At 65.3% G+C, this 25,682-nt stretch overlaps 1 protein-coding gene across 2 annotated transcripts in view; it reads right to left on the reverse strand.

Annotated features, from left to right (window-relative positions):
- Positions 1–25,682, reverse strand: part of ADGRB1 (adhesion G protein-coupled receptor B1) — a gene marked incomplete at its 5' end in the record, with an annotated part of 67,011 nt that overhangs the window by 32,090 nt on the left and 9,239 nt on the right. For both annotated transcript variants that reach the window (XM_080800729.1, XM_080800728.1), the window contains 15 exons: positions 13,732–13,775; positions 14,752–14,854; positions 15,008–15,083; positions 15,535–15,678; positions 17,804–17,912; positions 18,563–18,631; positions 18,835–19,029; positions 19,248–19,354; positions 20,381–20,482; positions 20,690–20,854; positions 21,093–21,257; positions 21,713–21,877; positions 21,969–22,133; positions 22,608–22,718; positions 23,869–24,030. In XM_080800729.1, coding sequence (XP_080656855.1) covers positions 13,732–13,775; positions 14,752–14,854; positions 15,008–15,083; positions 15,535–15,678; positions 17,804–17,912; positions 18,563–18,631; positions 18,835–19,029; positions 19,248–19,354; positions 20,381–20,482; positions 20,690–20,854; positions 21,093–21,257; positions 21,713–21,877; positions 21,969–22,133; positions 22,608–22,718; positions 23,869–24,030 — 1,882 coding nt within the window. The remainder of the gene's footprint in view (positions 1–13,731; positions 13,776–14,751; positions 14,855–15,007; positions 15,084–15,534; positions 15,679–17,803; positions 17,913–18,562; positions 18,632–18,834; positions 19,030–19,247; positions 19,355–20,380; positions 20,483–20,689; positions 20,855–21,092; positions 21,258–21,712; positions 21,878–21,968; positions 22,134–22,607; positions 22,719–23,868; positions 24,031–25,682) is intronic.

A 25,682-nucleotide genomic window follows, 5' to 3' on the forward strand; every position in this document is an offset into this window, starting at 1 on the left:
GAGCGGCTCAGAGAGGATAAGCAGGCCGCCATCAGCAGCGGGCCTGGTGCCCAACCCTGCTCAGGGTGGGTGGGAGCCAAGGGGCGTCACAGACCCGGGAGGAGGCTCAGCCCATGGCACCTCTGCCCCCCGCCTCCTAGCCAGTGCCCAGCCCAGGAAGGCGGAACTGTTCTTGCTCGGGCGGATTCCGTCCCAGCTTCTCGGCACTGAGCTGCCTCCCCTGTGAAGGGAGAACCAAGGCTGCGCCCGTGCGTCGTTGTGGGAGACGCGGGGCCCCACTGCCTTGGGCCTGGCGCTCACAGTACATCGGGGGACGGTCACAGAGAGGGTGCGCTGACAGCCAGCCCCCCCCCCGCCCCGTCCATCCGTCCACCCACCGAACCGGGGCACTCGCTGCATTCATGAAGCCTCCCGCCGGCCCACGGAGCGGGTCTATTACGGGACTAGAACCGTCAGGGTCCCCTGGGGTTTGATGGGCTAATTCACACTGGAGTGTGAATGACTCATAGGTAGCCTCCTACACAATCGAAAAAAGCCGGAGTGGGCACAGCACAGTCCGATAGGGTAACCGGGAGCGGGCAGAGTATCTGCTGCAGAGGCTTCTAGAGGCTCCTCAGGACTTTTCAGTGGTCTTCGAGATCATCCATGGGCTGGCCTCCCCTCGTGCTCCCCAAACCCTCCAGCCTAGGACGAGGCCCTGCTAAATCACACTTCACCCATCAGAAGGCCTACCCCCCACCTCTCCCTGCCGACTTCTGAGCCACAGATCAAGGTTTGTGCTGAGTCTCTTCTAGAAAGCCCACCCGGATAGCCTGTGAATTCCCGAGCATTGCACCAGACCCCTCCTTCAGGTCCTGCCCTGCTTCTGTGCTAGGACCCCTCTCCCTGGGTCCTGCCTCAGCCCACAGCCAGAGCTTATCAGGACTCCCAGGCTCCCCCGGCCCCGTTGCACCTGCCGGCCCACGCCAGCTGCACGGAGCCAGCGGTGACCCAGCGCACAGGTGCCGTCTCCTGCTTCCAGCCCTTGACCTTGGCCGGCGTCTCTGACCATGGGCCCTCCTGTCCCCTGGCTGACTCACCTGGTCCTTTGGGGAAGCCTCCTTGAGCTCCCTCTGTGCCCAGACCTATCCTTGCTGGCCACCAGCTCATGAGAGCCTGCAGGCCAGGTCGTGTCTGCCCCGCCATGGCCTTGGCCCAGGTCAGTTCTATCCTGTCTTGGCTCAGGTCCTGGGGGCAACACCCATGGTCCTGGGAGGATCCTGACATCTGCAACACGTGGACCCTGGGGGAGGGACACCTGCCTGACCAGGGTCTCGCTAAGCGTGCTCCCGGGTGAGACCCGGCCTGCGCTCCTGCGCATGGGGCTGGCCCTCCTGGTGCGGCCAGTGTCTGAGCCGCAGGATTCTGTCCCGGGAGCCTCTGCTCACGATGCTGAGATGCCGGCCTCCTCACTGCCACCTGGCGCCAGCCACGCTCGGAGTCAGTGCTCCCAGCTGCAGGCCTGGAAACCTGGCCCCTCCCGTGGTCCAGGCTCTCACCCTCACATCCGCCACATCCCGGGCAGACCTGGGCCTTGGGAGAGGGCGGGACCCTGGGCCCGCCAGCCCTCAAGCCAGCGATCTGGCCTACTGACCCTGCTCCTCCTGCTTACCTCCCCCCAGCTCAGAGGCCTGCACCCCTGGGACCCGACATGAGCCTGTCACCTCACTTAGAACTCCCCCGGCACCCCTCCGGCCAAGCTCTGTGCCCTACCTCTGCCCACTGATGGACCACTGCGTTGGCACCCACACTCCCACCAGGGGTCTGCTTACTCATTCATCCAGGAAGCCTCTCCCCGGCCTGCCTTTGGCAGGCTCTGTGCTCAGTGTCCCCCAACAGATCCCAAACCTGGCCACCTGTCACAGCCTGCTCAGCCCAGTGGCCTCCAAGAGGCCCTCCCAGAGGCCACAGCCCCCCCAGCCTCCTTCCACTCTCCCACTCGATCTTCTCCACTCTGGGGGCATCTGACACTGACTGCTATGGTCTGGCTGGCCAACACGCCACGGGCGTGCCCCAGGCCCCACAGGGAGGGGGCCGTGAGCTCACCGCTGCACCGCCTTCACTGTCCCCGCTGTCTGTGCCCTCACAGCTGCCCCGAAGCCACCGAGGCCAAGACAACATCACACGAACCCCATCGACGCCCCCGACAACGCACCGTGGCTGCCGCCGCCCTCACCACCACCATCAGCACGGCGCATGGGCAAGGCCATCATCACCTCCACATCGCCACCGCCACCGGCAGCCCCCGAGAGAGCTCCGTAATCACACCACCCCTGACCCCAGCAGCAGCATCACCACCACACCCCTGACGTCGGTCAGGTGCCCGCCGCCATCACCCCGTCACACTGTCACCAGCAACACCGCCGTGGCCATCACCGCCATCTGCGCCGTCACTGCCGCCACAGGCATCGACAGCACTATTGTCCCCACCGCTGTCCTGCTGTCTCTGTGCTTTCATGGTCCCTGGCGTCACCGCCACTGCGAGCATCCCGAGCGTGGCCGGCTCGCCTCCTCAGAACCAGCCCCCCGACCGTTGTCAGACCGACACCAGCTGCCAAGCCCGTTGCCAGCTTTCACCAGCGAGCACTCCTCGTGTCTGCCGTGTCCAGGGCACTGTGTAGACGGAACCTGTCTTACGGGAGGTCCCGCCATCCCCGTCACCCAAGGACAGATGCACACAGGCAGCCGCACCGTCACCACCGCCTGTCACAGCCCGACCGCCACCTCACCTTCCAGGCATCTCGCAGTTCCCCTGACTCCCAAAGGCCCAGTGACTGTGACACTCGAGGTCATGCCACCATGCCCTGCTTCCTGCCACCTCGGCACTGGCACCGAGGCCTGGGGGCGAGAACGGGCCCTCGGGCCTCGCTGACACCTTGGGAGTCCTTGCCACATCTGTCCCACCTTGCGCCCTCCCGCAAGCCGCATCACGCCCCCCCCCCCCAGGTCACCAGCAGGGGTCGTGGCCGCCTGGGGAGTGGGATTAAGACCTTTCTGCCTCAGGAAACCAGCAGTCGCAGCCTCCGGCGGAGGGGAAACAAGCATCTCAAGGGAGGAGAGCTCCACCCGTCCTGCAAGGCCAGCCCGTGGACCCCCGCCTCAGCTCCTTTGCACATGCTGTGCTGGGGCCCAGAGGGCCTCTGCTGCCCGCCTCCAGGTGGGCTCCAGCTGGGGAACCCCACGCTGGGCCCCCGAGACTGGCGCTTACCCCGCAGGGCACAGTGCAGGTCAGGGAGGGGCCTTCTTTCTCGAGCTTCCTGGAGGAGGGGTAGGGACAGCACCTACCTGCTGACCATTTCCCACTGAACGACCTGCACTCGACACCCATCACCTCATTTCGGCCCTGCGGCAACCCCACGTCTCAAGGAGCCGAAAGGGCTCGCCCACCGTGACCCCGTTAGTAAGGAATGGGGCCGAGATTCGAGGCCAGGCCTGCAGCAGGTAGGACCCCTGCTCCTCCCACCTGTTCAGCTGCCGGTCACGGCAGGTGCTCTGGGCCTGGGGGCCTGGCCTCAGAGAGAGATGGGCGGACGCCACTGCAAGGACAGGGTGGGCAAAGGCCCGGCAGCCTGCGGGGTGGGCTGGGCCTGGGAGGGTCCCGGGAGGATGGGGACGGCGGCAGGACGGTCCCTGCAGGACCAGAGGTCGGAGCGCAGTGGAGCCCCCTCCTGGGTGGGTGCAGGGGGGGCCCGTGTGCCCATGGGGTGAGCATCCCCCGTGTGCACATGGGGTGAGCAAACAGGCGCCGCTGGGAACATGCGGCTCCGGCACGGTGCCCCTGGAAGGACAGACTGACGGGGGGACGAGGCCCTGCTAGGAGCACCCCAAAGCAACTCTGTGCGCTGGCCAGAGGGGCCCTGTGCGTCGCCACGTGCACCCCTTCCCGCAGCAACATTGCCCAACCCCCCCAAGCCAGAGCCCGGCACAGACTCAGCTGCTGGGGGAGCGCGGGTGCCGATGGCAACGGCCCTGCCTGGTCCCAAACCCCCCTTCCCAGGCCTCTGGCCACTCGGCCCTGTGGCCACAGACAAGCAATGTAGCTGACTCCGTCTACACCACACGCCCGCCGGCCCATATCCCGCCCCTGCAGGCACCTCCGAAACAGAGCCACCCATGTGCCACCCAGCGCCGGTCCCACTCTGCCAGCCAGGTCTCTTGAGCTCAGGGGCCCCCCTCCTTGACCCCTGTGTCTCTGTGGATGCTCTGCTCAGAGGACCACATCCCCACCCACCTGCACGTGTGGAGAGGCTACGGGACGGATGCAGGGGCCGCGGGTCACAGCTGGACACACAGTGGTAGGAGGCTCGTGTGCAGGGAAGGCCCCCGCCCCGAGGTGCGCCCTCCACACCGACACGCCGTGCTCCTGGCCAGACCACCCCCTTCCTTGGCCAGAGCCCCCTCTCCAGACATGCCCCCGGGTCTGTCACCGGCCAGGAGTGACCAGCATGCTGTTCCAGCAGAATGAGAGGGGAAAGCAAGAGAGAGGGTCAGGAGAGGAGGGGGTGGGCAGGGCCGTGGCCTGCTCTGGGCCAGCACCGGCAGTCCCACCCTCTGCCGTGGCCTGTGAGGTGCCTGGTGGGGGCTGGGGGGCTGGTGACACCTTCCCAGAGTGGGTGGTGGTGGGCACCTGTCTCCTCCGTCGTACGGTCAGAGAAGCCGAGGCCCGGGCTTGCATGGCCGGTGAGGCAGAGCCGGGGGTTCCCGAGCTGGAACGAGCAGCTCTCCTGAACCGCCAAGTGTGGCTGGAGGACACACACGGGACCTCCCACCCTTGGGATACACCGGCCCAGCGGGCATTCCAGTGGGGACAGCTTCCTTGGCCCCTGCCCTCCTGGGGGGCCCCCCTCATCCCACAAGTGAGTGGTGAGGGGTGGGCGCACCTTGGTGGATATCCGCTGGGTGCGTGGCATGGGGGCACCTCGACAGTGGGACGCTGTCACTGAGGCCAGACCCCACTGGGCAGACTGGCCGCAGGGAAGGAGGGAGCGGGCAAGTCCCAGTCCCCTGAGGATGAGGGGCCCCTTCGAACGGGGCACAGCCCAGCAGCCTCTGCGCACCTCCTGGGGGCTACTGTGTGTCCCCAGCAGGGGAGACACGTGCACAGTGGACGAGACCCAGGCGCTGCCCGGGGGGGCCCGTTCCACAGGCGTAGGGGCAAACAGGAGGCAGGAAACACTCCCTGGGGTCTGAGCTGGGAAGGAGGGGCAGGGCTGCGAGTGTGGGAAAACGGGCAGGATGGTGCCCGCACCTCTCAGAGCACGTGGTGTTTGAGGCTGCAGCAGAACTGGGCCCAGGGGCCAGGCGCGAACAGGCCACCCGTCCCTGAGGGGGGCAGAGGGCAGTGGCTGGGGGAACCGGGCTGTCAGCCGGGAAGCAGTGGGGGGTGCCATGACCTCCTGGCCCGTCCGCCCCCTCCCGCTCCCGCCCCTGCAAGAAGACAGGAAGGCCTGGGCTCCGCAGCCCCTGCAGGAGAGGGCAGGTCCCCAGCGTGGCTCTGCCAGCCCCCGCCCTCCAAGGACGAAGTCAGGGGAGACTCAGAGAAGGGGAGGGCACAGGGGAAGGGGCTGGGGCAGACTCCAGGGCTGCGGGGGGTGGGGAGGCAGGGAACAGGCCGCCCTCTCCCATCTCCCTTCTGCCGGCCTCCTCTACCCCCATCAGAAACCAGCCTTAGTGGGAGGACTCCGGCTGGTTCCCAGCTGCTGACAGGGACCTAGGGACCCTGCCAACTCTCCCTTCCGCTTCCCCTCCCCTCAGCCGGCCCCTCACCGCCCTCTCCAAGGAAACCGAGGATAGGGGCAAGGCTCTTAGAGGGACTGGGACACACACTGGGGCAGGGGCCCCAGGGGAGGGGCGAGCCTGGGTCCCGCCCATCTCTGGGGGACAGGGCCTGGCTGGGCGGCCTCCGGGGTCTGCGGCTCTGCAGACAGCCCCCTGGGTGAGTCAGGGAGGCCTGTCCGAAGAGCCTGGAGTGGGGTCGGCCTTTAGGTGTGAGCAGGACGCCATCCCTCTGGCAGCCCGTCCCGCTGACTCAGCTCGCCAGAGTAAAGATGCCAAGAGCCACCCAGGGGGAGAAACCCCCAAGCCGGGAGCACTTGTCAGAGGCTCCGCAGCCCATATGGGTGTGGGTCCCGGGGCTCTCACGGGGCTGGTCCCCAGCACACCTCCCCAAAACTCGGGCATCCCAGGAGACGCACTGGCGGGGAGTCTCTGCCCCCCACCTGCACACAGGGTCCCAGCTGAGCAGACCAGCTGGTCTCCCAGAATCTTACCAGCTCTGACTTTTAGGTTCTAACTCAGCGGCTGCTGTGAGGGAGATGCCAGCAGCTGGCCTCTTGGGACCACAAGACCGGGGCCCAGGACGGGCTCGGGCCTCGTCGGCGCCGGCACCCAGCAGTCCACCCTTTCTGCACCGCATCCTCCACCTACCTTCCTGCACAGCTGGGAGCTCTGCAGGGATCCCCCTTCCCCCCCAACACCCCCGCTCCCCGGGCCTCCCTGCCAGGGCCGGGCTGCCGCAGTGCTGGCGGGGAGGGGCGCCAAGCCACCGTCAGCTGGGGTTTTGGAGCGGGCCATCGGGGTCTTCGGCTGGGAAGGGGGGATTCGGCCACATAATGTGGGCGCCTGGGGCGAGGGGGGCTCCAGGGACTGTCAGGAACCAGAGTTAACAGAGCCGCTGAGTGTGGGTGTTGAGGCTTCATGTGGAAATGTGTGTGTAACTGGGGGCGAGGCCGGTGGAGGGTCTGTACTGTGGGCGGGAGCCTCTGACTCAGTATTTCTAAGACGAGCACGTCACATGGCCAACTGTCGCATGTGTCTAGAAGAGGAGGTGGCCCGGTAAGCACGTGACACTCGTATGATCATCTGTGAACGTCCTGAACAGGTTCCAGAGAAGACACAAGGGCAGGGCTCAGCCTGTGACCAGGGTCAGGGCTCAGTGTGTGACCGGGATCAGGGCTCAGTGTATGACCAGGTTCAGGGCTCAAAGTAGGACCAGGATCAGGGCTCAGAGTGTGACCAGGGCTCAGGGCTCAGTGTGTGACCGGGGTCAGGGCTAAGTGTGTGACCAGGATCAGGGCTCAGCCTGTGACCAGGGCTCAGGGCTCAGTGTGTGACCGGGGTCAGGGCTAAGTGTGTGACCAGGATCAGGGCTCAGCCTGTGACCAGGGCTCAGGGCTCAGTGTGTGACCGGGGTCAGGGCTAAGTGTGTGACCAGGATCAGGGCTCAGCCTGTGACCAGGGCTCAGGGCTCAGTGTGTGACCGGGGTCAGGGCTAAGTGTGTGACCAGGATCAGGGCTCAGCCTGTGACCAGGGCTCAGGGCTCAGTGTGTGACCGGGGTCAGGGCTAAGTGTGTGACCAGGATCAGGGCTCAGCCTGTGGCCAGGATCAGGGCTCAGAGTATGACCAGGGCTCAGGGCTCAGAGTGTGACCAGGGATCAGGACTCAGCGTGTGACCGGGGTCAGGGCTCAGTGTGTGACCGGGGTCAGGGCTAAGTGTGTGACCAGGGTCAGGGCTCAGCCTGTGACCAGGGCTCAGGGCTCAGTGTGTGACTGGGGTCAGGGCTAAGTGTGTGACCGGGGTCAGGGCTCAGCCTGTGACCAGGGCTCAGGGCTCAGTGTGTGACAGGAGTCAGGGCTAAGTGTGTGACCAGGATCAGGGCTCAGCCTGTGACCAGGGCTCAGGGCTCAGTGTGTGACCGGGGTCAGGGCTAAGTGTGTGACCAGGGTCAGGGCTCAGCCTGTGGCCAGGGCTCAGGGCTCAGTGTGTGACCGGGGCCAGGGCTAAGTGTGTGACCAGGATCAGGGCTCAGAGTGTGACCAGGATCAGGGTTCAGCATGGGGCCAGGGTCAGGGCTCAGTGTGTGACCAGGGACAGGTCTCAGAGTGTGGCCAGGATCAGGTTCAGCGTGGGGCCAGGGTCAGGGCTCAGTGTGTGAGCAGAGATCAGGACTCAGCATGTGACCGGGGTCAGGGCTCAGCGTGTGGCCAGGGACAGGTCTCAGAGTGTGACCAGGTTCAGGGCTCAGAGTGTGGCCAGGATCAGGTTCAGCGTGGGGCCAGGGTCAGGGCTCAGTGTGTGAGCAGAGATCAGGACTCAGCATGTGATCGGGGTCAGGGCTCAGCGTGTGGCCAGGGACAGGTCTCAGAGTGTGACCAGGTTCAGGGCTCAGAGTGTGGCCAGGATCAGGGCTCAGAGTATGACCAGGGCTCAGGGCTCAGAGTGTGACCAGGGATCAGGACACAGCGTGTGACCGGGGTCAGGGCTCAGTGTGTGACCGGGGTCAGGGCTCAGTGTGTGACCGGGGTCAGGGCTCAGAGTGTGACCGGGGTCAGGACTCAGTGTGTGACTGGGGTCAGAGCTGACCAGGATCAGGGTTCAGCATGGGGCCAGGGTCAGGGCTCAGTGTGTGACCAGGGACAGGTCTCAGAGTGTGACCAGGATCAGGGCTCAGAGTGTGGCCAGGATCAGGGTTCAGCGTGGGGTCAGGGTCAGGGCTCAGTGTGTGACCAGGGATCAGGGCTCAGCATGTGACTGGGGTCAGAGCTAAGTGTGTGACCAGGGTCAGGGCTCAGAGTGTGACCAGGATCAGGGTTCAGCATGGGGCCAGGGTCAGGGCTCAGTGTGTGACCAGGGACAGGTCTTGAGTGTGACCAGGATCAGGGCTCAGTGTGTGACCAGAGTCAGGGCTCAGAGCATGACCGGGTTCAGGGCTCAGTGTGTGACCAGGGTCAGGGCTCAGAGTGTGACCAGGATCAGGGCTCAGTGTGTGACCAGAGTCAGGGCTCAGAGCATGACCGGGTTCAGGGCTCAGTGTGTGACCAGGGTCAGGGCTCAGAGTGTGACCAGGATCAGGGCTCAGAGAGGGACCGGGTTCAGGGCTCAGAGTGGGACCAGGGTCAGGGCCGAGTATTTGATAAAGGTCAGGGCTCAGAGTGTGACTGGGGAAAGGGGTCAGCAGGTGACCAGGGATCAGGGCTCAGCAGGTCAAGATGCTCCATCTGTGATCGGGACTGGGCTCAGGGATCACAGTCAAGGATGGAAAATCACTATTTCTCATCGGGTGGTCACTGCCTCCCTCTCCTGCAAACTCCCACCCACAATCCTGCACACATGTGACATTCTTTCTCACTCCCCCCCTCACAGGTCCACACCAGCACAGACTCAGCTCCTGGGTCACAGGTGAAAGCAGACTTGCGGCCCTGTACCTGAACCCTCTGTCAGATCATCTAGGAAACCCTGGGCTCCTCTGAGCCCTTTCATGGGGATAGGAGCAGCTCCCCACCCTGGCCATGGAAGGGAGGTATCCAGCACAGAATAGGGGTGGGTATGGGGGACTCAGCCAGGTCCCTCTACCACAGGACCCCAGTCTCAGACCCTCTCTCGTGGGCCCCAGGCTACCCAGCCATGGGTTGGATTCCTGCGTCCCCACTCCGGAGAGTCCCATTGAGTCACAGACTCATAGGTGGCCCGGCTTTCTCCGAGGCGGCAGACACAGTACAGTCAGGCTCCCGGGGCCCTGCCCAGGACCAAACAGGGAGCTCACATGCGAAGGCTACCCGGGGCACGTCGCAAACACGGCACAGTTGCTGGCCCCTTCCTTCTGTCCTTGGGGCCCTGGGCCCCCAGGTACAGAAACTTTAGCCATTCCACGCCTCCAGAGGGGACCATGGGTGGGTGGGGCATGTTGGGATGGTGGGCAGCCCCCCCCCCGGCCCTTGAAAGAGTTTGTCGCCAGAGGTGAGAAGTGGGAACCTGGCCACAGGGTGGGAAGCCGAGGCTCCTAGAGGGCAGGGTCGGCCTCGGCTCCTGGGCCACAGGAAGGCCCTCAGAATGGGGAGCTGGACATGCTGGCCTGGCCAGAGCTCTCACAGCTGCTGCCCAGGGAAGGCACAGGGGATGAAGCCCACCTCTCTGGAAAGCAATTTGCTTCCAAGAGCTTCACATGGTCCCAGGACTGGCCGCAAGGAGACTATCAGAAATGAGGGTGGAGCTGTCAGGAGAAAGGAGGGCCCTCCAGTAGGGGTGACCCGTGTGGCCCGGGGCTGCGGGCAGCATTTGGACAGCCCCTGGGGGTTGGGGAAGGGCCAGATGGACAGACCAGAAGCCACAGCTCAGCCCGGCTGCCTGGGAACGGGGACTCAGGGGGGCTGGCCAGGACACTGCAAGCATGTGGGCCTGCTTCCTTGTTCATTCTGTCATCACTCTTTTCAGACACCCCATTTTATACCAAGAGGTTATGCCGCTTGTAAAACCCAGAGAAAAGCAGGACAGCAACCAAAGCCAGAGGGCCACCTGCCGGGGCACCAGGCCGGCCAGCCCTCTCCCAGCCAAGCCGCCGCCCCAGGCCCAGAGCCGGTAAAGGTCAGTGGAATCTGCCCAATGGCTCTGCATGGCCTCCGAATAGAGCCCTGGGGCTGCCTGTCCCTTTCGCCGCAGTGCTTGTCTCCAGTGCATGGTGCTAGGTCAGGCCTCTGCTCAAACATCGTCCCCTCAGAGAGGCTCCCATGAACCTGCTTTAAAAGGCACTTGACCCCACCTGCCACAAGTGTCACCTGCCACCAGATCCATCTGGCTCCACTTCTTGCCATGTGGCATGAGCTGACGCTTTCATAGGAATCTACATATTCCTGCTTTACTGCCCCTCCTCAGTGTGGACAGGACAAGGCTGAGGACAAAACCTGATAGAGAACTGCCTTCTCTGTGGCTGGTAATCACTGGAGGACGGATGGATGGGTGGATGGACGGGGGTGGATGGATGGATGGTGGATGAATGGGTGGGTGGGTGGATGGATGGATGGATGGATGTGTGCATGGATGGGTGGATGGATGATGGTGGATGGATGGGTGGATGAATGGGTGGATGGGTGGGTGGTTGGGTGGGTGGATGGATGAGTGGGTGGATGGGTGGGTGGATGGTGGATGGATGGATGGTGGATGGATGGGGGTGAATGGATGGATGGATGGGTGGATGGATGGGTGGGTGGGTGGGTGGATGGATGGGTGGGTGGGTGGATGGATGGATGGGTGGGTGGTTAGGTGGGTGGATGGATGGATGGATGGATAGTGGGTGGATGGATGGATGGGTGGATGGATGATGGTGGATGGGTGGGTGGATGGATGGGTGGATGGACGGGGGTGGATGGATGGATGGTGGATGAATGGGTGGGTGGGTGGATGGATGGATGGATGGATGTGTGCATGGATGGGTGGATGGATGATGGTGGATGGATAGGTGGATGAATGGGTGGATGGGTGGGTGGTTGGGTGGGTGGATGGATGAGTGGGTGGATGGGTGGGTGGATGGTGGATGGATGGATGGTGGATGGATGGGTGGGTGGGTGGATGGATGGATGGGTGGGTGGGTGGTTGGGTGGGTGGATGGATGGATGGATGGATAGTGGGTGGATGGATGGATGGGTGGATGGATGGGTGGGTGGGTGGATGGATGGATGGATGGATGTGTGCATGGATGGGTGGATGGATGATGGTGGATGGGTGGGTGGATGAATGGGGGTAGATGGATGGGTGGGTGGATGGGTGGATGGATGGGGGTGGATGGATGGGTGGATGGATGGGTGGATGGACGGGGGTGGATGGATGGATGGTGGATGAATGGGTGGGTGGGTGGATGGATGGATGGATGGATGTGTGCATGGATGGGTGGATGGATAATGGTGGATGGATGGGTGGATGAATGGGTGGATGGGTGGGTGGTTGGGTGGGTGGATGGATGAGTGGGTGGATGGGTGGGTGGATGGTGGATGGATGGATGGTGGATGGATGGGGGTGGATGGATGGGTGGGTGGGTGGTTGGGTGGATGGGTAGGTGGGTGGTTGGGTGGGTGGATGGATGGATGGATAGTGGGTGGATGGATGGATGGGTGGATGGATGCGTGGGTGGGTGGATGGATGGATGGATGTGTGCATGGATGGGTGGATGGATGATGGTGGATGGATGGGTGGATGGATGGATGGGTGGGTGGGTGGTTGGGTGGGTGGATGGATGAGTGGGTGGATGGGTGGGTGGATGGTGGATGGATGGATGGTGGATGGATGGGTGGGTGGGTGGATGGATGGATGGATGAGTGGGTGGATGGGTGGGTGGATGGTGGATGGATGGATGGTGGATGGATGGGTGGGTGGGTGGATGAATGGATGGATGGGTGGGTGGTTGGGTGGGTGGATGGATGAGTGGGTGGATGGGTGGGTGGATGGTGGATGGATGGATGGTGGATGGATGGGGGTGGATGGATGGATGGATGGGTGGGTGGATGGGTGGGTGGGTGGGTGGATGGATGGGTGGGTGGGTGGTTGGGTGGGTGGATGGATGGATGGATGGTGGGTGGATGGATGGATGGGTGGATGGGTGGGTGGGTGGATGGGTGGGTGGATGGGTGGGTGGATGGATGGGTGGGTGGGTGGTTGGGTGGGTGGATGGGTGGATGGATGGGTGGGTGGATGGATGGATGGATGGATGTGTGCATGGATGGGTGGATGGATGATGGTGGATGGGTGGGTGGATGAATGGGGGTAGATGGATGGGTGGATGGATGGGTGGATGGATGGGGGTGGATGGATGGGTGGATGGATGGGTGGATGGACGGGGGTGGATGGATGGGTGGATGGTGGGTGGATGGATGGGTGGATGGATGGGTGGGTGGGTGGTTGGGTGGGTGGATGGATGGACGGGTAGGTGGGTGGACGGGTGGGTGGGTGGACGGGTGGGTGGATGGACGGGTGGGTGGGTGGATGGGTGGGTGGGTGGGTGGTTGGGTGGGTGGATGGATGGATGGATGTGTGCATGGATGGGTGGATGGATGATGGTGGATGGATGGGTGGATGGATGGGTGGATGGATGATGGTGGATGAATGGAGGTAGATGGATGGGTGGATGGATGGGTGGATGGGTGGGTGGATGGATGGATGGGTGTATTGGTGTGGATGGATGGGGCTGAATGGATGGGTAGATGCTGATCCCATCCCAATAACTTCCAACAGCCCCTACAGACCTGCCCCATCTTGCCTGTCCTCCAGCCACCCGCTCTTCCTGGCAACACCTCACATGCAACGTGTGCCATCCAAATTCCACGTTTGTGCTCAAGCTGTGTTTCTGCCTCCATGCCCTTCTCTGCCAGGCGAGCTTGTCTCGAGCACCAGCTGCCACGGGAGCCTTCCTGCCCTCCCAGGACACATGCTCATCACTGCCCCACCCCAAGCACAGAGGGTTTGCAGCACGCCCCCCAGGCTCAGGGGGCGGGTGGCGCACCTCACACTCCCAGGCGGCCTGGGGAAGGGGTGCAGGGATGCCTCAGGGATGCCGATGCCAGCGCTGAGAGGGACGGGTAGTGACAATGACGCCCACCCTCTGACCACACCCTCCCCAACAGGGAAGGCGTCACCCCCTCAGGGTTCAGACCGCCCCCCCCCCCCGGTTCCAGGATTCTGACTCTCCTTCTCCGGAGGCTGCTCCCACTTTGGGGCCTTTGCACAGCTCTTTCCTGGGAGGGGCCAGAGGCGGGCTGGGTGGGCTCCAAGCTGCCTCAGAGCCAGACGTGGGCAGGGAGGGGTCACGTGAGACACGGATGGGTGGGAGGTCATGGCCTCAAACCTGAAACCACACCCTCCCCACGGGCCACCCTCCCCTGAGCCCACCCTAGAGGCCCTGAGGTCACAAAGTCCACGTGAACTTACACGTCCGACTCGTCCCACAGGATGCAGGTCTGGTTGGTTGTGCCCTGGGAGAGAGCAGGGAGGAATCAGGGTCACGCGCCCCCTGCCCCGGGCCCACCCTAGGGTGACCGTCGGGGCCACTCACAGGCCTGCTAGGTGCGCATTCTGACTCTGCTGCCGCCCCCAGAGAAGGAGCATGAGGAGGAGGAAACTGAGGCCCAGAATGGGGAAGGGACTGGCCCCGCTCTCAAGCCACTCTCGTCCCCTCTCCAAGTGGGGCTGGGCAGTGATGGCTGAAGCCCATGTCGGGGGCCCAGGCAGCCAGTACAGTGTGCCGGGGAGACTGCCCCCTCCCACAGGGCCCTGCGGGGTTGGCACAGGCGGGGCCTCAGCAGACCCTGTCCTGCAGGCCTGTGGAGGGAGAGCAGCAGGGGTCCCGGGCACCCCTGAGCGGTCGTGCACCCCGAGTGCTGGTGGGAACGACTTAGGTCTCTACCAAGCTTGTGGCTCCCACCTATGAGGGGAGAGCCCAGGTACAGAGAGGCTGAGCCATTCGCCCGAGGCCACACAGTGGGACAGATCAGGGCCAGTCCTCGTCATGACCCTGGCCTTGGGTTTGAGACGTGGCACTGCTCGGTCCTGGGTGGGTAATGGATCGGCTCACACTCTTGGCTTCCTGCCTTTCAGCGGGTCCAAAAGGGCACGTTGGCCCTGGGTCCTCTGAGGCCTGACAGAGAGCCCCAAGGAGCAGGGCACGGCGGGACTGTGAGGCCCGGGACAGACTCATTTCTCAGAAGGGGACGGCTCTTCCCCAGGAAACCAAGCCGAACGGAGCCCAGGCAGTGGTTATAGAAGTGGGCTGGGTTTTGCCTCTGGCGTCCCCCGCTGGGTGAGCTGGAGCGGGTCACCACACCTCTCGGGCCTGTTTCCCCCTCCATCGTGCAGGGACGCGAGCAGCAGGCTAAAGTGAGACCCACGAAGGCCACAGGCCCCACATGGAGCCGGTGAGGGAGTTGTGTGGCCCTGCGCACAGGCACTCACGTTGTACAGGTGGGCGAACTCTATCTCCAAGGGCGTGAGCAGGGAGCGGGGCGGGGGCTTCACCGTCACGGAGATGACCTTGGAGTTCAGCACGGTCGTGTTCCTGGGGCAGAGCCATCGGGTGTTGGGGGCGGCGCGGGGGTGGGGGGGGGAGGCGCAGGGGCCAGACTTCCCCTCCCGGTCCCTCCCCGAGTGCCCCCCGCTGGCCTGCGCCCCCACCGTGCCACGTCCCTTCAAGGCCGGCCGGGCCTCCCACCTCTGCAGGGCCAGGAAGCCGCCCAGGTTTCTGTAGAGCGCGGTGCCCACCACGAACACGGACGAGTCATCAGCCTCTGGAAGGGGGCACCGCGGTCACCCTCTCCCGCCTGCCACACCCGGGGCCCTGCTCCAGTGCGGGGAAGGGCGCGTCCCCCGGAGAAGGCCCAGGCTCCTTGGTCGTGTCCACCCCCATCACACACACAGCACTGTGCTGGGGTGGCGGTCTGGGTCCCCCGAAGTGACCCCGAGGGCTTGGGGAGCAGGCGGGGCCCTTCCCTCCCTGCGGTGACTAGGTCCACGGGAGCATTCAGCAAAGGTTGCCTAAGAGCTTCCAAAAGCAGGAAGAGCAGGGAGGGCTTCCTGGAGGAGGGGGTGACCTCAGGAACACGGAGAAGAAATGAAGGCTGCCCTTGGCCCTTGAGGCAGCAGGCCAGACTCCAGAAGGAAGCTCCTGGGGGGCGAGCCCTCGGACCCCAGGGCCTGAGTCTCCCACGAGGGCCCCTCCCGCAGCTTGGGGCTCCTCACCTGCCAACCCCGTGGAGAAGACGCTCTTGGACACCGTGACCCTGTCCTCCGGCACCTTGGCCCAGTCGCCTGTGGCCCGCCAGCCCTTCATGGGGAAGCTGATGTCTGTGGCCCCGCTGGCCGGGAGCTTATGGATGCTGAGGACTGGCGTAGATGGACCAGCCCAGAGACGACAGGGACAGAGACAGACGAAGACAGGGCAGCTGTGCAACCGGGAGCCTTGGCCCTGGGGAGCTTGCGGCTCAGAAGGGGCCTCAACCTGGGCAACCTTCCAGCCTCTTCCAAGCCCTCGAAGGACCCCCTCTCCCCCGCCACCGCTGCTCCAGCCCCAGCAGGAGGGCCCTGCCACGGTGAGGACCCAGGCTTTGACTCAGCCCCCGTGGCCCCACAGGGGTCAAAGGCAGCTTCTGCGGTCAGGTCTGTGGCCATGGAGGGGTCCCCCGGGAGCACTGTCACCTTAGTGGCCCCCCTTTCCTTCCTGGGATGCTGGAGCCCAGCCTCCTCCCCGCCGGCTCCACAAAAAGGAACAGACCCCACCCCCAGGGTATCCCTGGAGGCGAGGTGGCACACACAGGATGGGGAGCATGGGACTGGGGTGGGGGGTCCCAGTGTCTCCAAGCCCCCCCCGCCCACCGTCAGGCGGACGCTGTGCCCCCTTCTCCCAGCGCCCCGTGGCCTGCCCTCACTAGGTATGGGGGAAGGACTGGGCTCAGGAGCCCACAGCCTCCGCCCGTGGCGCCGGCCCGCCCGGCCTTCGCCCACCTCTGCGGTCTCGGCCCCAACAAAAACCCAGCACAGGCAGCCAGTTTGCACCTCCGCCCCCGCCTGTGCTTTCGTGGGGCCCCTGCCCGTACTCCCTCAGCCCCTCCGCGCCTGGCTACCTGGCTATGCCCTCCTTGCCCCTGCGTGGTCCATTCTGGGGACCAGGGCACCTTCCATCTAAGAGGACCTGGGGACAGAGATGGGGCCCTTCTCGCTGAGGGCCCTGAATTCAGGATATGGGGTATGTGGGCCACTGGTGTGGATATGGGGCATGTGGGTATGGGGCTGGGTGGGGTGTGTGAAGTGGGGGGTACGTAGGTACCTGTAGGGCAAGGGTGTGTGCGTGTGCAGGCCCGTGGGGTGTGAGGGTGCGGTGTGGGTTTGTGGGTGTGTCGGGTGTGAGGTGAGTGTGTGTGGGGTATGGGTGTTTGGGGTATGGGTGTGAGTGTGTGAGGTGTATGAGTGTGAGGTGTGGGTGTCAGTGTGTGTGTGAGTGTGGGAGGTGAGTGTGCGAGTGTGGGGTGTGGGCGTGAGTGTGGGAGGTGAGTGTGCGAGTGTGGGGTGTGGGCGTGTGAGTGTGGGAGGTGAGTGTGCGAGTGTGGGTGTGGGTGTGTGAGTGTGGGAGGTGAGTGTGCGAGTGTGGGGTGTGGGCGTGTGAGTGTGGGAGGTGAGTGTGCGAGTGTGGGTGTGGGTGTGTGAGTGTGGGAGGTGAGTGTGCGAGTGTGGGGTGTGGGCGTGTGAGTGTGGGAGGTGAGTGTGCGAGTGTGGGTGTGGGTGTGTGAGTGTGGGAGGTGAGTGTGCGAGTGTGGGGTGTGGGCGTGTGAGTGTGGGAGGTGAGTGTGCGAGTGTGGGTGTGGGAGGTGTATGAGTGTGAGGGTGTCAGTGTGTGTGGGAGTGTGCAGGGTGTGTGTGTGTGAATGTGGGTGTGTGGCGTGTGGGGTGTGGGTCTGGGGTGTGAGGTCCATGGGGCACACAGGGTGATGACACCACGGGATCTGTGAGATGCAGGTGTCTGACAGGATAGCTGGGGTGATCTGGGACTCTCTGCAGTCCCCCGAGGCGATAGCCGGTGGCTGTCCCGTCTTAGAGACTGGGTCACTGGGTCAGTGCACCTGCACTGGGAGGAGCCGGAGACCCTCTGATGAGACACTTGGTGGCAGAGGGCACGGAAGGGCTGGCTGCACGGTCCCGCCTTGGACCCTCCAGGCAGCCCCAGTGCAGAGAGGGCAAGCGAGGGCTGGCCCTGGCCCGGGGCTCCTGCTGTGTCCCGGGACTTGGGGCTGCAGGACCTTGTTTGGGCTGAGACACCCTGTGGTCCCCCTCTGGGATCCCATCTGGCCACGGTCCACATGGAGCTGGGGGCTGTGTCCATGTGGAGGCGCAGGGAGGGCCCACGCAGGGCGTCTGGCTGCCGCCTGCTCCCGTGGACAAGGAAACCGACGTGGAGGGTGGCCCAGGGCTGCGAAGAGGGCTGGGGAGGGGGTCAGTGGAGTGGGCAGGGGCTCACCCAGGTTGTCTGTGACCTGGTACGCGTCCCGCAGGTCCTTCATGCGGAAGCCGATGACACCTACGAAGTCCTCCACCAGCCGGAAGAGCTCCTTGGCGTTGGGACCCATCTGAGACCGGGTGTGGGGGGGGGGAGGGCAGGGAGCCTCAGAGCCCATGGGGACCAGAGGGAAATGAGGGTGTCATCGAAGACCCCACCTAGCCTGGGACGCACCCTCTGGCTCCTCTGCTCCTGCACCTGTCGCCCACTAGCCAGGGTCCTGTTGCCCATTCCCTAGCACCGAGAAGCTCGGGGCCCAACTCGGGAAGCAGGGTTGGACCTCTGAGTATCCGCTGCCATTCTGCGGAACAGAACCTTGAGCCCAGAGAGGCTGCTGTGCTCGTGGGAAGGGGTCAGCCTGGGGACAAGGCCAGGGTCTCTGGATACCCACAGTCCTTGTACTGATTATTGTCCTGGGGTCAGGAATGGTGGCAGGCTCCAGGTCAGTCCAGGAGGAAGGGAGGCTGACCATGTCCCAGTGACCCCAACACGTACCATGTGGCCCACACCTTTTCCTGCACCTGCCACTGAGCCCACCAGGTGAGCTACCGTCCTCTGGTGGATGGGGAGACGGAAGATCAAAGTCAGACCAGCTCAGAGGTCCTGTTGGGACTTGAACCCAGGGCCCCACCTGGGTTAGCCTGGGCCCCAGGAAGGAAGCAGGCATGTCCGTGCCCACCCTGCTGCTCTGGCCAGGGGGCCCCAGACTGCTGTCCGTACCAGTTGGGCCTCCTCCCACTTGTCCCGGTTCTCTTCCGCCAGCAGGTTGCTGATGATCTGCACAAAGTTCTGGAAAGAAGAGGATAAAGCGCCAGTGAGCAGGGGATAAGGCACCAGAATTCTGGCTCCGTGGGCTCCCGGGCTCAGGGCTCAGTAACGGGGGGGTCAGGGCCCAGCAGGTGGCCAGGTCAGGGCTTAGCGGGACGCTGGAGCCAGGGACTCCCTATTCACCCTCCCAGGCGCCCTCCCCAGGGCTGCCCTCTGGAGCCCACCTGCGCGTCCCCGGGGGTAGGGCTGTAATACGCCCTCCGGAAGATCTCCGTCATGTTCCTCAGGACATCGATGGTGGAGAGAAGGTCCCCACTGTAGCTGGTCCCGTCCTGGGAGATCTCCACCAGCGTCTGGATCACCTCGGACACCCCCTCCCCAGGCAGCCCACGCTGCGCCTTCGCCAGGTGCTCCCGAGTCTGGGGAGACGAAGCAGGGCGGATGCCGTGGCTCCGCCGGATGCAGCAAGGCAGGGCCCAAGGACTCCCATCCTCGGGCCTCCTGCCGCCCCCAGCCAGTGGCCGGAGCTGACTCAGGTCCACAGGCCATGCTGCGGGGGTCGGCGGTCGGGTCGGGTCTGAGATCAAAGGGCAGAGGAGTGCCGGGCAGGGCGGGACACCCCAGAGCCCACTCTCACCATCATCTGGATGTTCCGGTAGTCGATGGAGACACAGCGGATGTAGGTGGGGGGCTCCCAGTAGGCGATGCCCTCCTCGTCCAGCTCGCAGCGTCGCAGGATGAGGCCTGGGGAGACGGCGGGTCATCTCTGCCTCCAGCGAGGAAATCCCACCCCTGCTTCCCAGCACAAGCGCCTCCAGCCCCCAGAAGCAGGGACTGGCCAGCCGCCTCCCACTGAGAGGGGGGCCCTCACGGGGCCGCCTCCCTTGTTTCCTTCCTCCAGCAGGTACAGCGGCAGTTCCCGCAAGGACCCAGGATGCCGCCTGCATGGAGGTGGAGGCCTGTCCTGCAGCTCCCCTCAGCCCAGAGCCCCTGGGAGAGCGGACAGCCGGGGTCATGCCCCACGCCACCCACAGCCCGGCAGGGGCCTCAGCGGGCGTGGGCATTCCGTGGACACCGCAGGGGCCCCGGGGCCGGGGAACTCACTTCCGGGGCGTGGCCAGGGCCGGGCATGGCTGTGCGTGCACACCACGGCACTGGCCACAGAGAACGGTCACCCGCCACGAGCCACGAGCCACACGAGGTGGGGGAATGGCGCCTGTTCCACAGCTGGGCGCAGGATCACAGTAAGGGGGGGACGTGGTCACACTTGCAGACCAAAAACCAGAGGTCACACCATCGTGTGACCTGCGTTTCCTTAATCTTGCTCTTCTGTTTGCCATATGCTCCCAGGAACACGTAAACCGGATGGGGCGGGGTTCAGGGATACACAAGCCCACCCTCGCCCACACCGCCCCCTCCACGGTCCCCACCCTGCGTGTACCACCCCACCCTCTCCTTAGGACAGCACTATCGGGAGAGCCCCTTTTACAGCTGTCCTCTTACAGAGAGAAAATGGAGGCTCAGAGAGGTCAAGTCACTTCCTGAACGTCACATAGCAATGAGCATCCATCCCTTGCAATGGGCTTTATGGGGGTGTTGGCTCTGGGGGAGCATTTAGGACACTGGGGCGGGCCGCAGGGGGCCCAGCCGTGCTGCCCTGGCTTCAGTGGGCACGAGCTGACAGCTCTTTGGGGCAGGCCCAGAGGGCGTGTCGGTGCCTGTCAGTGAGATGGGACAGGAGCCCCACATCGCCTGTCCCCCAGCCCTCACCTGTGGCATTGCGGGGACACCGGACTGCAGCCACCTCTCCTGCTGGAGTCTCCTTCCAGACCACCGTGCCAAAGTTGTCCTCGTCACAGATCTCATGGGGCTCTGCCAAGAGGCCAGAGGCAGTGCGTGGGGCGGGGTGTGGCAAGGGGGGCCGGGAGCTGGCAGCAGACTGGGGAAGGCCAAGATCCTTCCAGAACACCTACTCTCTCAAGGCAAAGCTGTTCCCAGCAAGCTAAGCCCCAAGCCCGCCCAGCTGCTCAGGTGCTCCTCCCCAGAGCCCAGCCTGGGGGTGGGAAGCAGGACACTCACCAGGACATCGCTGGGCGCTGCACTGCCGGTGCTCATCCTGCGGGCCCTGGCAGGCAGCTCCCCCGAAGAACGGACCGGAGCAGACTCGTTCTCGTCGCTGGGTGCCGCCCCCGCACGTGACACTGCAGCCGCCCCATGACGCCCAGGTCTGCCACTTGCCATCCACTGCAGGGCACAGCCAGGCACGGGGGCACACAGATGGGGACAAGGAAGGCACAGTTCCGGGGGCCAGGGGTCACAGAGACACAGGGACCCAGGGATGTAGCAGCAGGAGCCACGAGGAAGAAAGAAACCAAGACCCCCCCACCCCATGCGCAGGCCCCACAACCACCCCCGTTGTCCCACTGATCCCCCCATATGCCTGCCAGGTACCCCCCCATGGGACCCAGGGCACGGTCCTGACCTGGGCATTGCTGGAGGAAGCAGTCCCGAGTCTCCACCCAGTGGCCCTGGCATTCAGCGCCCCCGTAGGACGGCCCGTTGCACTCCCGTGTGCGCTGCTGCCGGCCCTGGGAGCAGCTGGCGGAGCACGCGCTCCAGCTTGACCACTCGTTCCAGTTTCCATCCACTGCCCGGCCCGGGGGAGAAACGGGACAGGAAGGCAGCGTGAACACCCAGCCTGGGGCACGGGTGTGAATGCCTCCGGGACCCCCCACCCCACCATCAAGCCTAGGCCACAGGGGACAACACCTGGGGGGGTCTCACCACCCAACCCTGTGAAGGTGGGACAGGAGCCTGGGTCACAAGCGTGAGCCCCTCTAGGACCATGCATCCTGGGTCCTAGGTGTGAACACCTCTGAGGCCCACTGCACCACCACCAAGCCTGGGACACGGGGGTGACCACCTTGGGGGGCATGCCATCCCAACAGCCATGACACACAAGTAAGAATGCCCCAGGCTCTCCAACCTTTAAGCACCCCGGCAAGCTAGCCCTGGACTCCCGGGCCGACCGGTGACCCACGGGCCCTCCCCCTTTCCTTTCTCCTGCCCGTCGCCCAGCCCAGCTCCCTCCCTCTCACCTACCAGGACACAGGGCAATGTTGCAAAACTTAGTTTGCTTCTCAGGGCCCTCACAGGGGTTGCCTCCAAACTGGGGAGGCCTGCAGGTGCGCGTGCGGTCTCGGAAGCCACGGCCGCAGGTGCTGGAGCAGAGGCTCCAAGGCGACCACTCGTCCCAGGCGCCATGCACTGCGAAGGGAGCGGAGGGCGTGGCTGGGCTCAGCCACCCGCGGTGGGACGCGGCTGCCCCGCCCCCAGGCCCGCCCCCTCGCAGACGTACCTGGACACACCGCGGAATTGTTGCACAGCCGCTGCTCGCGCAGAGGCCCGCTGCACTGCGTGCTGTAGGAAGAGGACACGCAGAAGCGCGTGCGGGTCTGCCAGCCTTCGCCGCAGGTGCTGGAGCACACGCTCCACGGGGACCACTCCTCGGCCGCGGGGTCACCTGCGGGCCCAGACCGCCAGCATCGCAGGCTTGCCACTGCCTCCGTGCTGCGGCTGCCGTCAGACTCTGAGGAGGAACCCCCCCTACCCCCCCCCAACCCCTTCTGCGTTGGGCAGCAGGCGGCCAGCGAGGCTTAGTTCTGACCCGGGCTGACCTTCAGGACTTGCCATCTCCCCTACACGGCTGGCAGCCCCTGTGGGTGTCCTTGTGCCACCTCTGGGTCCCTGGGTCTAGCCCCAAACAGGCCCCTTCGCCTGGCGCCCATCCCCTAAAGCCGGTCTGCTTGGAGACAAGCGCCGGGCACTTAAGAGGGAGCCGGAAGGTTAAGTGATCAAGGTTATTACCTAGACGTAGCGGCAACTAATAACATGCAATTCTTGCCCAAAGACCCCACGCCCTGAAACCAACCTTCCCCGCTTTGTCGGGTTTCAGTCCAACTGCGGGCGCATCAGGCCTGCCCGACCCGTGGCTCACCTGTCTGCGGGGACGGGAAACCAAAATGCTGCAGCTCGTCCCCCAGCTCCTCGCGCCGCCGGGCGTCTGTGGACCGCAGGGACTGGCTTCGGGAGCTGGCGCGCCCGGCCGCTGCAGGACGGGCTCAGGTCAGTGTCCCCGCCACCGCCTGCAGCACCGCCCTCGGAATTCGGGAGGGGCGCTCTGGGCCCTGTGTCCTTCTGTCCCTGGCCAGAGCGGGGGTCAGACTTTCCACATCCGGGCCATCTGGCCCCACTGGACGGCTGGGAAACCTGGGACGGCGACACCCTGGCCTGACACCAGCCCGTGTGGTCCCCTGGAGACTCCACCCGCGGGTCTCCTCTCCCTATGCCCCTGCCCTCCCTTCCTCCAGCGGACCGCGTCTGAGTGGCGGCTGCCCTCTCCCGCTCAGCCTCCCACCAGCGCGGCCCGGCCCCCTGACGCCCCCGATTCCGCCCCAGGGTCTCGAGGAGAGCTCCTCTCCCCAGGAAAGGCCCCTCACGGGACAAAGCCCCGAAGGACAGGCTCATCACGGGCTGACTGAACATCCCGGGAGCGGCTAAAACACGCATCAGGACGTTGCAGGCTTATTAGAGAAACATCCTGGAGTCGGGATCAGGCTGGGGCCGGCAGGTCCTCCACCGAGTTCCGCCTCCTGGTAGGGCGGGGCGGGGCGGGGCGGGGCGGGGCGGGGTCCCACCCCCAGGGCGGGGCGGGGCGGGGCGGGCCGGGGCTGGGTCCCACCCCTCCTCCTGAGTCTTCCCCTCTAACGGTCCTCGCCGCACCTGGACAGGCCTCGGCCCCGCCCCGCCCCAGGCCCCGCCCCACAAAGCCCGGGTCCCTCTTTCGGGCCAAGCCCCCTCCTCCACCTGCCTCGCCCTCGAGGTCTCCTTTCCCCGGTCGGGTCCCACCCCGCCCGGGGCCCCTCCTTCCTGTGGCCCCGCCCCGGGCTCCTCCCACTCTTGGCCCCGCCCCAGCCCCGCCCCCTCTCCTGGCACCCCGGCCCCGCCCACACCTGGCCCCGCCCCGGGCCCCTCCCTCCCCTCCCCCTGGCCTCGCCCCGGACCCCCCTCCCTCCACTACCGGACCTTGCCCTGAAGGCTTCCTTTCTCGTCTCCCCGGTCCCACCCGGCCCCGGGTTCCTCCTCCTCCTCCCCCGGCCCCGCCCCGGGCCGCTCCCTCCCTCCTCTGGCCTCGCGGACCCGGGCCCTCCACCCGGCCCCCCAGGCCCAGCCCGCCCGCGCGTCGTCCGCGCACTCACGGCCGCAGGCCTTGCGGTTGCACAGGCGGCCCTCCTCCAGCACCCCCTCGCAGCCGCCGCCCTCGGTGCCGGGGGCCGGCAGGCAGGTGCGGGTCCGCGTCTGCAGGCCTCCCCCGCAGTCCCGCGTGCACTCGCCCCACAGGGACCACAGCTTCCAGCCACCTGGGAGGAATCAGAGGGGGGGGTGGTCAGGGCGCCGGGCGGGGCGGAGGGCTGGGGTGTCTTTCAGGGAGTGACCTCTGGGAGTCTCCGGGGCCAGGTCGTAGGGCATGGGTCCCTGCACCGGGGACCCGCTGGTATGAAGCCTGTGCGTCCAGGCAGCGGGCAGCGAGGCAACACAGCACTGTGGAGGGTGGGCTGGGCGGAGCTCGGGCCTGGACTGCCGCCCTGTGAAGCAGAGGCCGGCAGGGGCAGGGAGGGGCAGAGGGGCTGGGGAAAGGGTCTGCCTTGGGGGATGGCCCTGGGGCCTGGTGCCTCCCCCACTCCCCAGATGTCCCTCCGGGGTGCCAGGCCACAGTGCTCTCCAGCTCTCTGTCTGCAGGTACCCGTGCCAAGGTCTCTACTGGCTTTGAACCCAGGGCCCCGGTGCAGGGACTGGACACAGAGCTGGAGCGCCAGGGGTGTCTGAAGAATGAACGAATGAAAGAAAGACAGCCCGCCCCTGCCATGGCTGCCTCTTGTAAGGTTCTGGTGACAGGCCCCAGGGCAGAGGGGGCCCTCACTCCCGGACACAGAGCCTCAAGCCCTGCTAGACCCGTCCCATGGTCCTCCGTACGGCGTCCTCTGAGCCCCCCACCTCCTGGCCATGACCTGTGTGCTCTCTCCCTCACTTCACCAGAGGACACCACGGCTCCACTCCTGGTGGCCACACTGGGACAAGCGCCTCCCCCACCCCCAACCTGGCAGAGCAGGTTCCTGGCTGCTGCGGGGCCTTGGGGACGAAGGCCTCCAGCCACCCCCTTTCAGCTCCCGTCGTGAGTCTCCTCCATCCTGGCCCTGTCGCCCCCCAAATCCAGACCTAACATCCTTGGGTCTGAGCCCCTGGGTGGCCCAAGTCCACTAAGCTTGCCAAGCGGACGACGTACAGCGCAGCAGGTGGGGGGACCGTAAGGGCCGAGTCAGGCCTGTCTCGGGCCAGAGAGTGGAGGCCACGCTGATGGGCTGAGGACGGCTGCCTCTGTCCAAGGGCCATGCTTTGGGGGCCTGGACCATGGCTCTGGCCACCACCTGCCCAAGTCTCCTTGGGGACACCCACTCCCAGAAGCAGGATGAGAGCACACCCGGTCAAGGCAAGCAGCTCCACGAAGCCCTTACGACGGGTGGGGCGCCGCCACGTGGCACCAGCTTCCAAGGGGGCAACTGGAAGGCCTTGCCAGGACCCACGGGGAAGCGCTCGGGCTGACCACTGTCCCAGGCGGCCTGCTCACCCGAGGCTGGGGCAGGGCAGCCCTGCGGGCCGAGCGCAGGTCCTACGAGGCCTGGGAGAAGGGCCCCAGGTGCCTGTCGGAGTTCAGCTGTGTCTGGGGCTTGGGGAAGCAGACCCCGGCCCACGGGAGAGAACGAGGCTGCCAGCGACCTGGAGTGTGGGCCCCGGGACTGGGGCAGGGGGCGGGGCTGGAGCGGAGAGACCAGGTTCCCCGCTGCCCCCACCACCCACCCGCCTGCTGGCTGTGGGACGCTCAAGTCCATCCCGCCCTGGCCACGGGCCTCTTCTCTGAGGGTGATGGGGAGCCACTTCCCAGAGCTGACGGTGTGGAGATCAGTGGCAAGAACGGGCTGGGGGAGGGTGGGTGCGAGCACTCGCTGCGGTCAGA

The sequence above is a fragment of the Martes martes genome (assembly GCF_963455335.1).
Source record: "Martes martes genome assembly, chromosome: 4".
NCBI lineage: Eukaryota > Metazoa > Chordata > Mammalia > Carnivora > Mustelidae > Martes > Martes martes.